Source organism: Equus asinus, chromosome 6 (assembly GCF_041296235.1).
Source record: "Equus asinus isolate D_3611 breed Donkey chromosome 6, EquAss-T2T_v2, whole genome shotgun sequence".
NCBI lineage: Eukaryota > Metazoa > Chordata > Mammalia > Perissodactyla > Equidae > Equus > Equus asinus.
In genome coordinates, this window is record NC_091795.1 from 44,333,211 (window position 1) to 44,347,199 (window position 13,989).

The 13,989-nt window shown below is 43.6% G+C and overlaps 1 protein-coding gene across 2 annotated transcripts in view; it reads right to left on the minus strand.

Moving 5' to 3' along the window:
* The window catches only part of ANTXR1 (ANTXR cell adhesion molecule 1), a 218,814-nt gene that overhangs the window by 41,496 nt on the left and 163,329 nt on the right, over positions 1-13,989 (minus strand). For both annotated transcript variants that reach the window (XM_044772614.2, XM_070512010.1), the window contains exon 17: positions 10,439-10,519. In XM_044772614.2, coding sequence (XP_044628549.1) covers positions 10,439-10,519 — 81 coding nt within the window. The remainder of the gene's footprint in view (positions 1-10,438; positions 10,520-13,989) is intronic.

Sequence of the window (13,989 nt, forward strand, 5' to 3'; positions counted from 1 at the left end):
TCCAAGGGTGAGAACTGAATGAATACTCCTGGGAATTCAAACATCCAAGGAAGGTGCTGTGCCAAAATAAATCACACCCTCTAGGAACATTTCCTATCATTTGCTCCCCCCTCCTCTTTTGCTTAAATGATCTACTCTTAGAAAAGTTTATAAAAGGTCAAGAGTCAGTGGCCAGCAAATTGGACTTTCTCTCCAGATTTCTTGGGAACTACAGGCTGGTTTCAGACGCTGATAGAAACTTGGAAGCTCTCTCAATGTTTCCTCAATGTCAAAAGCCAAAATAAAGCTTATCGTCTATTGTGCAAGAGGAGATTGACCTTCACATAAAGGCTTGGATCTGTAGATAACGTGATTGTGTTAGTCATTGCTGATTTGAACATGAGATGAATTCTGAGCAGAAGTTTTTCATACATGTTGCCATGTAACTAAACTTGTCTGAAATCAATTGCAATTTTCAGGGGAAAGGAAGGGAAGAAAATAAACTCCCATCTACTTGAATTATCTACACTTGCCATTTTATTTAATCCTGAAAATACCCAAAGAACTAGGGATTATGAGATCACTTTTACACATGAGCATATTGAAGCTCAGTGAGACTGGTTAACTTAACTAAGGCCACAGAGCAGCACTGGCATTGAACTTGGGTCTCCGATGCTAGAACTATCGTTTTCTTTCTCCACAGCATGCTGCAAGTAATTTCAGATAGTGCCACTTCATCTATGTCTTTTCATTCTGTACATCACCATTTAAATTCAAGCCTCATGATCCATGCTTGGACCATTGCAATAGCCTATTAACTGGTTATCAACATATTAGATCCATTGTTCCTGAGCTTTAGTAGAAAAATTTTAATCCAGCTTTTCTGCAAGACAAGACTTTTGTGGTCAAATTTTAAATATAAATTAAAAACAATTAAAAACTCTATTAATGTCTAGTTAAACCAGAGCTTGGTAAAACTTTTGAGAAACTTTGTATTACACTGCATTTATTAAAATACTACATAATTTGGCACTGTAATATTTATCCCAGATGAAGATTATCTCACAATGGTTACAGAATTAAGTCTAAACTTTTTAGTCCGACCATCAGAGTGGTGAAATCTCATCCATGTTCACTGTCCAGCCTTATTGGGCGCCTCTTATGCCCTCCATCCAGCCTGAGATGTCTCTTTGTTGTTCCGCAGGTGGCCATGGGCTTTTATGGGCTGCATCCTGGTCCTAGAGACCTGCTACCTCGGCCCTTCTACATCCTCTCTACTTGACTATGTCCTGACTTTCCTTCAAAGCCCTATTCAGGTCCTACCAATCCCTGAGGAAGCCTCTCGTGCTCTCAGGCTGCCAGCGATGACCTTTCTCTGTTGCGCTTCTTTCCGTCAGCTCTCTCTAGGTCTGCCCCAGGGGCTGCCTCGACCGCCATCCATTCTACCTCCTCCACCAGGAGTCTGTTCTTTGACATCTCCTGCTTGTCTGCCTTTTCCACAGAGTCTGTCACGGCACCTCAGCACCACAGGCTGATGATCACCGTACTCAGCGAACTGAGTGAACGTTTCCTGCTCTTGCGTTTGCTCTGTTCATGTGATTTTCGACAATCAGTGTTGTCAGAACAGAGGAGTTTACGAGAGATGCCATGAAACAAATTCAGAGGAAAACTGAAGTTAGGAGTTTCAAAAGCAAAAGCTTTCTCTGTGAAAGAGAAATGATGATGTGAACTGCAGGATCCAGGGGAACTTCCCACAGAGAGTCAACCAGCTTTGTGTATTTTGGATGCCAGGACTTGCCCAAGTAATCAATTCTCACCTAGCTGTTTGGTGTGTGTTGGAAATCTGACCTGCTGGTACCCACGCCTGGCGGATCTGTTGTTTCACCAACAAGCAGTTCAAATGTGAATGTTCATTTCTTTACACAGGTACCCACCTGCTTTAAACTTGCCAATATTCAGGAAGGAAGGTCTTACCAGTACTCATAAACTAGTGGCTTTAATTATTTTAATTGCCTAGAAAGCAAAGTGATTTTAAAAATTGTTTGCCCCTTATGTTTATAGCATAAAATTAGATGAAAGAATTAGACACTAAATTATATACAGTATGATCACAACTGAGTAAAGAAAAAAGATAATATAGAATAAAAACTCCATTACCTAAGAACGCTTTCTTGGTGAGTACAAGAAATGGTGAAAAAAATGTTACAGGGGATGATAAAATGGGGAGAACCTTTTGGACCAAGCAATATTTTCAAAGGAATCTAAAGCAGTCTTTGAGAGGAAATAAATTGCTTTCTGTTTTCAAGTGATGGGGGCCAGCACTAGCTCACATGGTGCCGTGGTGGGAATCAGGGAAAGGCAACCCTCTCTGAGGCGGGATGGATACCCGTACCAGGAGCCTGACCTGTCCAGTGGTGTGCAGGCTGGACCTCCATCATGAGTACAGTTGACACATCTGAGTGCCTGTGTGCCCTGCAAACAATTTCTTTGAAAATGGAATTGATCTTAAAAAGTAAAGACGCCTTGCCCTGCCTGTCTCACTCTAGACCCGGTCCTGCTCCTGGCCATCTCACCTTGGATGTCCCATAGGTACCTCATCTTCCCTCCCAAAGCTCTTCTCTTTCTCTGCCCTCATCTTAGTGAATGGTGTCACAGCCAGCTCTGGCACTTAGGCCAAACCCTGGAGGTCCTCATTGACATCCTTCTTTCTCATCCTCCACCTCCAGTTACCAAATCCAGTCATTCTATTTCCTCAACATCTCTTGAACCCAGACTCTTTCCTCCTTGCCTGTCACTGCTTCTGTTCAGGCTGCCCTCATCTCTCGTTGTCACCATCTCCACAGTGCAGCCAGGTGACTTTTCTGAAACAGAAATCTGATCACACCCCTGCTTAGAACACTTGCAGTAATTCCTCACCATCCTCAGAGTGGGCTCCCATGAGCAGCCCCCTGCGCCGCCTCCTCTCCCCACTCCCTGCTGCACTGGACCCTACTCCTTGCGTCTCCCCGGAGGAGCCCCGGCCTATCTCCAGATCCTTGCTCAAGCTTCCCTCTCACTAGACTATCTTCCCTCCGCAACTCCTCTTCTGGTCTCAGCTTACATGTCACTTCCAGAGCCAGTTTTGACTCGAAGGCTGGTGAGATGCCCTTCCTGGGCATGTTCCCCACACCTCCTGTACTCAGTTCCATCACAGCCTTTCACACGGGGTGGTGCTTCAGGACATGCCCGTTCGTCCCTGGTCCTCAAGGGCAGGGACATGGCTTATTAATCGGTGAGCAGCCAGCTCCAACCCAGTGCTTGGCTCTTGGAAAGTGCTCAAGAAGTATCTATTGAAAATATGAAGGACTTGAGGAATCCCTAGTGTGGACTTTTAAGTCTGATAGTCCTGAATTTAAGCTTTAGCTCTGCCCCTTACCAGCTGTGTGTCCTTGGGAAAGTTCATAACTTCCCCTGGGCCTCAGTTTCTGCTCTATAAAATAGAGATCACAGTCATTCCCAAAGTTATTTTGAGTGGGTTTGTGCTTCTATACCCATCTGCAGTTAATATAATGCTTGACCCTCTCTTCTCTTCCAGATCATACACTGAACTCCAGGAAGCCAGAATTAAGTCCTATTCTAATTGGTATCCTTAGTGCCTGGCTCAGTGCTGGGTTCTTAGAGGGAGCACAATAGATGTTTGATGAAAGAATGTTTGAGGGAAGGCAGCCAAGGTAAAGGGGGAAGAAGAAAGAGATCGTGATGCAGGCATTACCAAGGAGGGAGAAAAGAGAAAGAAAAAAATAGAGTGCTGACACCTTCCCTGAGTCTGCTTGTGGTACAGGAGGCTCGCCTGCTTTCGAAGGACCGGGCTGAGGACACTCTCTCCCCTTGGAGATAACTCACCCCTGTGACAGTAGGGAGACTCAGTGCCCATGTGACCAGCCTGGCTCCCTTATTGGAAACAGCTGCGCAGACAGCAGCCCTGGGGCTGGAGTTCTAGGGGAGGATTTCATAACCTCTGGCGCTGTGCTTCAGATGCATTTCAAATATTGTTTATGTACATTTACATGTGTATTTCCTGGGCCTCTTCTAATTGCAAGGAGGCCCAGCCTTGCAAAACAAGCTCAGAGTGTGACTTAGTATTTTGTTCTTGCTGATAGTAATGGAATGTACCAGCCTCTCCATGCCAGATCTGAGAGACGCCAAGGAGCTGAAAACAAAGAAGGCATCCAATCCCAGTGAGTTCCTCCTGCAGCACATGGCAGGGTGGGGGGGAGTTCGAGTTGGGGTAAACACGACTGGAGAGGGTTGAGACTGGTTGATATATTGATCAAATTCCATCCATAAAAGACACATGAGGCAGAGTTATATTTTCCCTTTTCCATTCTCTGTACCTAAGCAGTAACAATAATGCAGGAGGCAGAATCTATGTTAACCATCTTCCTGGTGGGAAAGGGACTGTGGAAAGCATGAAGATGTAATTATCCATTTCCCTCATGCCCATGAGACGTAGGTGTAGGGTTTATGAAGGACTGTGGAGAGTTGCCTTCAAGTTGTTCCGAGAAGGAAAGAGAAGATGCTGCTTTGGAGGAAAAATAGAAGATTTGACCAGATCACTAGTTCTCAACCCTGGCTGCCATTAGAATCACTGGGGAGCCTTTAAAATCCCAATGTCCAGACCTCATCCCAGTCTAATTAAAGAAAACCTTTGGGGCAGGACCCTGGCATCAGTGCCTAAAGCTGGAAAATCACTGGATTCCATGAAATCCATGTTTGAAAATAGTAATCTAGGAACAGAACTGTCTGTAGCTGGGAAGGACTCCTCTACAGCTGGTTGGGACTTAATATTTAGATTTAAGCTAGATAGTCATTCCCCAGTTGTATCAATAGGTGTTCTATGGAGAGACACAGGAAAGCAGTGGATTTGTGGGCAAATAAGTATAGAAATGTCGACTTAGAATCCCAAGCTCTCAGGGTTAGAGGGACCTTGGAAATCGTCTAGTTCAATGTATCTCACTGGTTCTCAAAATGTGCTCCCCAGACCAGCAGCATCAGCATTACCTGGGGGCTTGTTAGGAATGCTAATTCCCAGCCCCCAGTTCAGAACAGCTGAATCAGAAATTCTTGAGTGGGGTCCAGCAATCTGCATTTTAACAAACCTTCTGTGCTCAAGTTTGAGAACCACTGATGCGCTACAAGAATCCTGGACTATACCCCAGCCTAGGTGTTTAACTCGTTTTATCTTTGTTTGGTAAGAGGGAACTCACTAGTCTCTGCAGCAGCCCATTCTGTTGTTCAAACTTGTCCTTCTGTTCTTTAAGATGAAATCTGCTTCACCGTAACTTCTACCTGTGGCTCTAGTTCTGTCCTTTGGGACGACCCAGAGGAAATCCAAGCCAAGTTCCACACTTCAAAGAATTTAAGATAATGTTCCAGTACTTAGGATTTAATAAAACCTATGGCTGATAGCTCCAGAAGGCACTTTTCCCAAATTTCCAATAAAATAACCAGAGAGATATAGAAAATGTGCCAACTCACGTGACCACCAAAAACTAAGACTGAGGGAGTGGAAGCAGTAGAAGAAAATTTTTGTGAAAATTATGTTCTCTTGTAGTAGGGAAGACCATTCTAAGTTTGACACCAAAGCAAGAAATTAAAAGATTTATAGATTTGACTATAAAGTTATAGATAACTTCAATATATCTTTAAAAAGTTAAAAGGTAAATGACAAACTAGGAAGAACTTTGACTCTCTATATATTCGGCTATATATATAATGTTGGATTTTATATAAGATAAGCACCATATACATAATACATAGCACAGGGTCTGACACATAGTAGGTCCTCAAAACATTTGATTAATGAATGAAGATGTGTTAAGCAAATGAACATATAAAAATCAATGCTAAAATATCCAATCAAAAAATGGGCCAAGGGCATGTACAGGCAATTGACAAAAGAGAGAACAAACATTTGAAAAATTGTTCCACCTCAATAACTAAAAATGCAAATTAAATCAGCACCTATCAAGTAGTTAAGTTTAATTACGTTGGTGAGCATCTGGGGACATGGACTTTTCATAGGTGCTATTGTGAGGATTAATCCATACAATGTTTCAGCAGAGCAATTTGGCAACATGCATCAAAGCTTTAAAATTTTGCAGGCCATTCGATCCAGCAGACAGCTGGACACTTATCCTAAGGAAATATTCATGGATGTGCACAATACTTTGGTAACAAGGATACTATTAACACTTTCATTTATAAAAATAAACACTTGGATGGGCCGGCCTGGTGGCGCAGCACTTAAGTTCACACCCTCTGCTTTGGTGGTCTGGGGTTTGCCAGTTAGGATCCTGCGTGCAGACCTACGCACTGCTTATTAAGCCATGCTGTGGCAGGCAATCTAAATATAAGATAGAGGAAGATGGGCACAGATGTTAGCTCAGGGCCAATCTTCCTCAGCAACAAGAGGAGGATTGGTGGCAGGTGTTAGCTCATGGCTAATCTTCCTCAAAATAAATACAAAAATAAAAAAGACACTTGGAAATAAATATCCAAAAAGAGAAGACAGATAGAAATACTATGTCACAGATAGACAACAGAATATGACATAGCCATTAAAATGATATTATACAAGGATATGTGGTGGCATTGAAAGATTATTCCTTGAATATTTTTAAGTGATAAAAAATAGGGTACAAAATGGGATGTATAATGTGAGAACCAAGAAGTGACCAAGTCAAAGCTCTCAGGGTCCCTTTAAGTCTTCTTTCTCAGACTGAACCCTCCCAATTCTTTCAGCCATTTGTCCCTGAAAGGTGAGCAAATTTTCTGAACTCAAAGAGTGGCCCAGGTGTGTAGGAAGCCTTGGAAACCATTCTGGAAAATGCTCATGGGGCACAGCTTCTGATTTCCAGACTTTCTTGCTTAGTCTCTGTGAATGTGCTCTGCTTTGGCAACGCCCCCTTGAAAGCATGGGTCTGGCCGGCAGCTCTCTGTGTTTACAGGGACACCATGGGGACAATGAACAATATTACCAAGGTGACAGTTCTTAGGTAGAGATGATGAGAAAGGTATTTCAAGGAGAGAAACTAGAATATGCAAAGGCACGGAGACACAAAAGGTTCTGGCACGTTCAGGGATGGGTAAGCCATTCCATGTAGCTGGAGTCTATTTGGGGTGCTGGGGAAACCTAGGGTGAGCAGCAGATGAAATGGAAAGGGAGGTCTTTGTAAATCAAGCTAAGGAGTTTGGGCTTTTTCCCAGTCTTTGCAAGTCTGAAGCCTCAGAATGGCATTTGGAGATCTGCGCTTTTGAAAGAGCACTGGTGGCTACATTGGAAGCAAGGGGATGGTTTAAACAAAGGTTTAAAGCATATGCTTAGCAAACTTTTTAAATTTTAGGATCAGATGTGTTGCTGGTTTATTATTTAAGTGGTTTCTTCTGGTTCTTTCTCTTTCATGTTGGTCCAGGTTCTCCTGGTGGGCTCCAAGGAGCAACAGGACTGTGAGCCCACCCCAGGCAGAAGGAGGGAGACAGAGGGTAGCAGATAGAAAGCATTCATGTCTCCTGCTGTCATCCCATTCATATCTCCCCTGACCTGGGGCTCGGACAGCTCTGAGGAAGTGGGCACCAGTCCCAGGGAAGGGTGTGGCTCTGGGCCCAGGCCCCCCCCCACAGCCATCTGCTCTGCGGTGGGGGCTGGAGTGCTAAGCCCTTTCAGCAGCCTCAAAGGCTCTGTTGGTGGGCCTGTGTCTGCAACTGTAGGGCTGGGGTGGGTTGCCTAAGGGTTGGATGGAGCAGACAAGAGCTGAGAAGGAAGAACTGCCAGGTTTCTTTGAGATCAACATGTATTTGAAAGAATTCAGAAAGGAAGTGAGAATGTAATTAGGTGATTTTTGTTTTTGTTTTTGTTTTAAAGGAAAATTCAGAACCTGTGACTCTTGTTCACGAGCACATGCCTGGATGTAGTCATTTTGAGTTTATGGAAAATGTGGTCAGCCCCATAAATCAGGGCTGAGGAATTCTTACAGTCACCACTGTGCAAGTAACACAGGTCTGCAGTGACTCTCCTAAGATCATGCAAAACAGAACAGAATCAGCATGGAGACAAAGCACAGCATCATCCTCTCTTCCCTGGAATTCTCTCCTGAGTTGCCAAAAGGTAGCTTTGAATTCCCGCACCTACCTAATCTGTGACCCTTCTGGGGTAACTCCATGGAAACATCAAGATGTCTATGGCTGTTGCCATGACGACAAGGACACAATTCTCTGCATCTATTTCTCCCATATATTTTAAATTTTTAGCAGGATTTTTATAAAGAAAGCCCATTTAAAAGTCGGCTGGACAGTCATAACTTATGACAGTGCTGAGAACATGTTCAAATGTATACTAATTCTTAGACCTCATGTAATTCAAACCTATGATGTTGTGTGATTGGATAATGAAAGTTCAAGGTGATCTTGTGTTTCTCAAAAGCACATGGAACAGCTTCAAATGTTAATACAAACTTTCATTCAGAATTAGTAAATAACAGATTCAATTTAGGTGTGATTCATTGGAGGAAATTCCATCAGTTTTCATTCCATTGCTGTTGGGTTTATCCAGGCAGCCTTGCCCCCAAACAGTGTTGGTTCTCACATCTTTTACATAATATTTCTTTCTCCTCTTTCTCTTTCGTACACCACTCCCACTTCTCAGGTTGACTCAGTTTATGAATTTATTCCTGCCAAACTGCTCCGTGAAGAACGGAATGTTAACAAATTTTAGTGGAGATGTTTCTCAGGTGTCCTGAAAAAACTGGGCTTGTACACTGTACCAGCATGTTCTGTCACAAAGAATAGTACTGTTGAACCTGAGGTTTAGGTATCTTACTGTTTTTTTCTTCATTTGTTAGATGAGTCTGAGGCATGCTAAAAAAAAATTTCTTAATTTTCCACAGAAACCAGATTTATAACTTAGAAGGCCAAACACCACCCCAAGGACAAAATTTATGGCCTTTGCTCATTTCTGATAACTGTAGAGTTTGTACTTTAAAATTTGCTATAGCAGGGTGCTCTTATTGACTTTCACAGACAAAATACAAATTCCATATGCCCTGAGGGCCAAGTCAGGCCAGCATGTGTATGACCTGGCTTTTTTCACACCATACTTGCTTGCTGTTCCTGCCACAACCTGCAGTGGGAACAGCTAATTGGGCAGTAGCGTGCACAATTTATGAAACTTTAGACAAAATCCTGTCGGCCACAATCCACTCAGTGTTGCCAGGTGCAAAGGGAGAGGGGCCTGCCTGACAGGCTCTGCTCTGGTGTTTTATTAGTTGTGCTGTGTTGAAGAGTGGGCAGGGTAAAGACGTGGGTATATCTGACACACATCAATTACAGTATGGTTCGAATTTTTACATTGACCCTCCACAGACAGTAGAAAAGCACACATTAAATAATCATAATAATATTTGCCATGGATTAAGCATTACTATGTGTTCACCACTGGGCCAAATGCTTTACAAACATTACCTTCTCCAGCTAGCCACGTTATGATGTAGTTATTGTTATCTACTTTATAAAGATGAAGTTCAGAGAGGTTAAAGGACTTGCCTGGAGTTTTCCAGCCAGGAAGGAAGACCCGAACGTGCCTGATTTGAAAGGAGCTCTAAATTAGACACCTTTCTTCTGCTTTTGGGTCAATGTGCCTGATTTCCAGAGAAGTGGATGGAAGATGCAGGTAGCTGGTAGTTGAGGGAGGGTTTGGTCCCAAGCTTTGCTCTGTAAAACTGATGGAAGAGAGACTAGCTTTCACAAGAAGACATAGCAGTGGTGTGATTTCAGCAGAACCGAGGTTGTTTCCAGCGTTGTTACTATCTGAACAGAACAAGTATTTCAGCTTCTCTTGTTCTCCGTTTCCTCATTTACAAAATGAAGACATGGCCTAGATGGTTTCTAAGGTTTCTGCCGGCTCCTCTCTTTCTAAATCCTCTTAGATGGAGACACTCCAAGCTTGGTCCTGACAGTATCGGGCAAATCCTCACGAGGGTAGAAGATCTCGTGGCCCTGGACCAGTTGGGCCCAAGAACTGCTGGAAGATGGTGGGAGTTTTCTGTGGCCTCTATTCCCTCACCCCATCTTGTGGCTCTGGCATCCTGTTTGTCACCACTGACCGGTGTGGCTGAGGAGCAGCAGGCCCCTCTCCTGGGACTGCCCAAAGTCACAAACAGCCGCTCTTTATTCATTCACTGTACCTACAAATTAAGTTCAAGTCCTGGGGAGGTTAAATCCAACCTATTTTGTCAAAATCCTTTTCAGAAAAGCAAGTCAAAACTCAAGGTCTTGTAAAAACCAGAATTTTAAAAATTAGTGTCTGATTTGTCAAAACATGAGATAATAGCTGGATTTGTATATCTGGAGTTATTCTAGCTTTACAAAGTCAGATAGAGAGAGAAAAAGAATGTGTGTGCGTGACACCATTAATGCATCCTACCGTGTCTCCTGGCTGTGGACGCATCACAGACACGCGATCATATCCTTTCCTTAGTAGGACCCACAAGGCATCAAGTTTTCCCTGAAACAAAAAAATGCACCAAGATTACGTACGAAACCAGACCAGTGGCCAGCACCGATGTGTAGAAGTTTCCATGCTTCTTTAGTCATGTGAAAAATACACAACAGCAAAGTGGTTGGGACAGGATAAGTGATTCTCCAGTCCCTAAGTTCCAAATGTGGGTTTCAGGAATGTGGGAGGGAAGAGACACGTAACAGAGGACCCTGATGTTCACGCAGGACACAGCTGAGACTCTAGTTAGCCCCCACATTGGCAAACATGGAGAAGTTCATTTAGGCTATTGGCTTTTGCCCTGATCACACTTCTGGGCATATTCTCACACCACAAGTCAGTAGTCTCAACTTTCACTCTAGTTTTTTCTTCCTGCTTGGTGCCCAGAGTCCACAAATGAAAACAATGATGACAAATTCAGGAAAATTACTAAACAGAAGTGTCGACAGGACAAGACCAATTAAAGGCCCTTGAGATGCGGATCTCTGGATGTCCCCTAAGCTTACTTGGCAGCTACGACTTGCTCGGGAACCCCAGACTCCAGGGACAAATGACCAAAAGCCACAGACGACCAAAAATCACAACTCCTTTGAAGTTGTAGGTAATTGGTTGAATTTGAGAAGAGAGAGTCTTTTCCCAGTAGGTGACAAAGGGAGTCTAATGCCTGTGGTCATTCTAGTTCCCAACACGTGCTGACTGGAGGCTGGTTCCTGCCACTGCAAATACTAAAAGAGAAAAAATAACATTTGTTTAGCTTTGCTCTTAGTAGTAACCTTGGTTGGTGACTTCCCGAACAGGCGGGAGCCTCCTTTGCTTTGCCTCATTTTCCTTCCTAGCTCTAGGAGTAGGCAGAAAAATTGCCCCTGCTCCCTCTACCTTCAAAGATGTCACCCTATTCTCTGGAACCTTTGAATATGTTACCCTCCACGGCAAAAAGGAGAATGCAGATGGATTAATTTAAGGATCTTGAGATGGGAAGATTATCCTGGATTATCTGGGTGGGTCCAGTCTAACCACATGGTTCTTTAACAGAGGGAGGCAGGAGATCAGAGTCAGAGAAGATGTGTTAACAGAAGCAGAATCAGAGCGATTCGATGTGAGAAGGACTCAACCCACTGTCGCTGGCTTTGGAGAAGGGAGGGGCCAAGGAGTGAGCGCAGCCTCTAGAATCTGGAAAAGACAAGATGGATTCTCTCCTGGAGCCTCAAAAGGAGCGCAGCCCTGGCCTCACCTTGATTTTAACCCAATAACCCAATTTAGGCTTCTGAACTTCAGAATTGCAAGATGATAAATATGTGTTGTTTCAAGCCAGTACGTTTTTGGTAATTTGTTAAGCAGCAATGGCAAAGTAATCCAGCTCTTATCACTCCCTGACATATTCTATGTTTATTTGCTTAAGGTCTGTCTCTGCCAACTGGAATGCCAGCTCTATAAAAGCAGAGGTTTTGCTGGTTTTGTTAACTGCTGTATGCCCAGCCCTCAGGATAGCATCTGGCACTCAATAACTATTTGTTGGATGAATGAATGTGCTGCCAAGTGCTGGGCTAGGTGCTTTTCCACGTGTCTTTTCATTTCATTCTCCCAGCTGTCCCAAAGTGTTATGGAAAGGAAATGAAAGGTCAGAGAGAGCAACTAACTGGCCCACAGGCACACAGCTTGTCAGCTGGAGACGTGCAATTGAAACCCATGTCTGTTTAACCCCAAAGCTCACACACTTTCTATGATACCAATTGCAGCTTCTTCCTCCTGCAGATCTTCTGGCTGGAGCACTTTCATTTAGATACTTTAGAATAGGGTTTCTAAGCTGTGGGCTGCAACTCTTCAAGCCCTCATCAAATAGTTTTGTGTATTAGGCCCAGAATTTTTAGGAAATAAAATAGAAAAGAAAATACGAGAGTTCATTGCACATGGTGAGGATAAACATTATTTGGTGAGAAATTTGTTTCAGTTGAGTGTGCATGTGTGTGCATGCGTGCTCTGATCTAGAAGAGGTCTCTGAAGGGTAGTGCTGGAAAGGCTGGTAAGTCTAGAGCTCAAGTTCCTTGGCATGAAGCTTTTATAGTGGCGTGTCAATTTAAGAATATTATCTCGAAGACTTCAAGTTCTGAAATTATTTTCTGGTGGGTTATGTTTAGATATAAAAAATACGCTCTTGTACCTTTATCAACTGTTGTTCGAATTCTTGTGGCTTAAATTTTGTCTTGCTAAGAGTAGTGTTTCTCATCTCTTTTGGCAAAGTCTCTAAAAATATTTTGAAATGACTTTAGAACGCTGGATGGAACGGCTGCTGTGTTCAGCGTGGTTTTCTGCATTAAACTGTTTCAATCATCAGTTAAATGTTTTCCTGTAAGTTTCTTTGGGATAAGCATTTATATTTCAGGATATAGCCAGGTGGATTTCCTGGACGAATGCCTCTTTTTTCTTTTTCTTTCCCTTTTTTGGGGGACTCTCAGTATTTGGCTTTGTGAATCAGCCCACCCACGGCGTTCTGTGCGCTAGTCACTCAACTCCTTGACAAACGAGGAGCGAGGAGATGCGGCTGAAAGAAAATTTGGCTGTTGAAGAAGCATACTAATTAACTCAGCAGAAATTTAAAGCTACATGCAAACCAAAAGAGCAGAAACCACCAGATGCATAATGCCAGGAGAATGGGTAGTAAATTATGTTTCCTTGTGGCAACAGATCATAGTGTAATATTTAAGCCTAAAATGACTGAATTCAGACTGCCTGAGTTTGTATTCTGGGTCTATCTCTCACTAGCTCTGTTGCCTTGGACAAGTTGTTTCACCTCCCTAAGCCTCACTGTTCTCATCTTTAGAATGGCGGTAATAATACTGTCTACTCTATTAACTTGTTCTAGGGCTTACAATTAGGTATTGAAGTCAGGGACTTGTCTCATAGAAAGTATTCATTAAATGTTATCTACGACCATGGTAAAGTCATTAAAATGATAACTCAAGAGGCTCTGTAGAAAGATGGGAAGGAATGTCACGAAGAGTGTAAGAATCCAGCAGTTTGGACTTTACAAGCATGTATCCACCCCTCCTCTACTCTCATTCCTCCTCAGCACGCCACGATCTGGCTTCTCTGGCAGTGTTTGGTGGCCCCAACACTCCACTGAAGTGAAGGTGATCCATGGCATCCCAAGGGCCAAACGCCTTGGCCACCTTTGGGCCTCATTTTATTTGATTCTTCTCAGAGATCCGATGTGCTGGGCCCCTCCGGTCTGCACTCTCCCGTGGCCTCAGCGCCATCAGCCTCTGCCTGCTCCTCCCATCTCTCTGATTCATCCTTTTCAGCCTCTTTTGCTCCTCCTCCACCCACACTTGACTCGGTGGTGTTCCTCCCGGCTCTCTTCTGTTCTCACCCCTCAGTCTGAGTGCTCACCCTGAGAATTCACATCTAGTCTCATGGGCTGAATGTCCACCTATCTGCTGAGGGCTCACAAACTATCTTCAGCTTCGTCCTCTCTTGAGCTC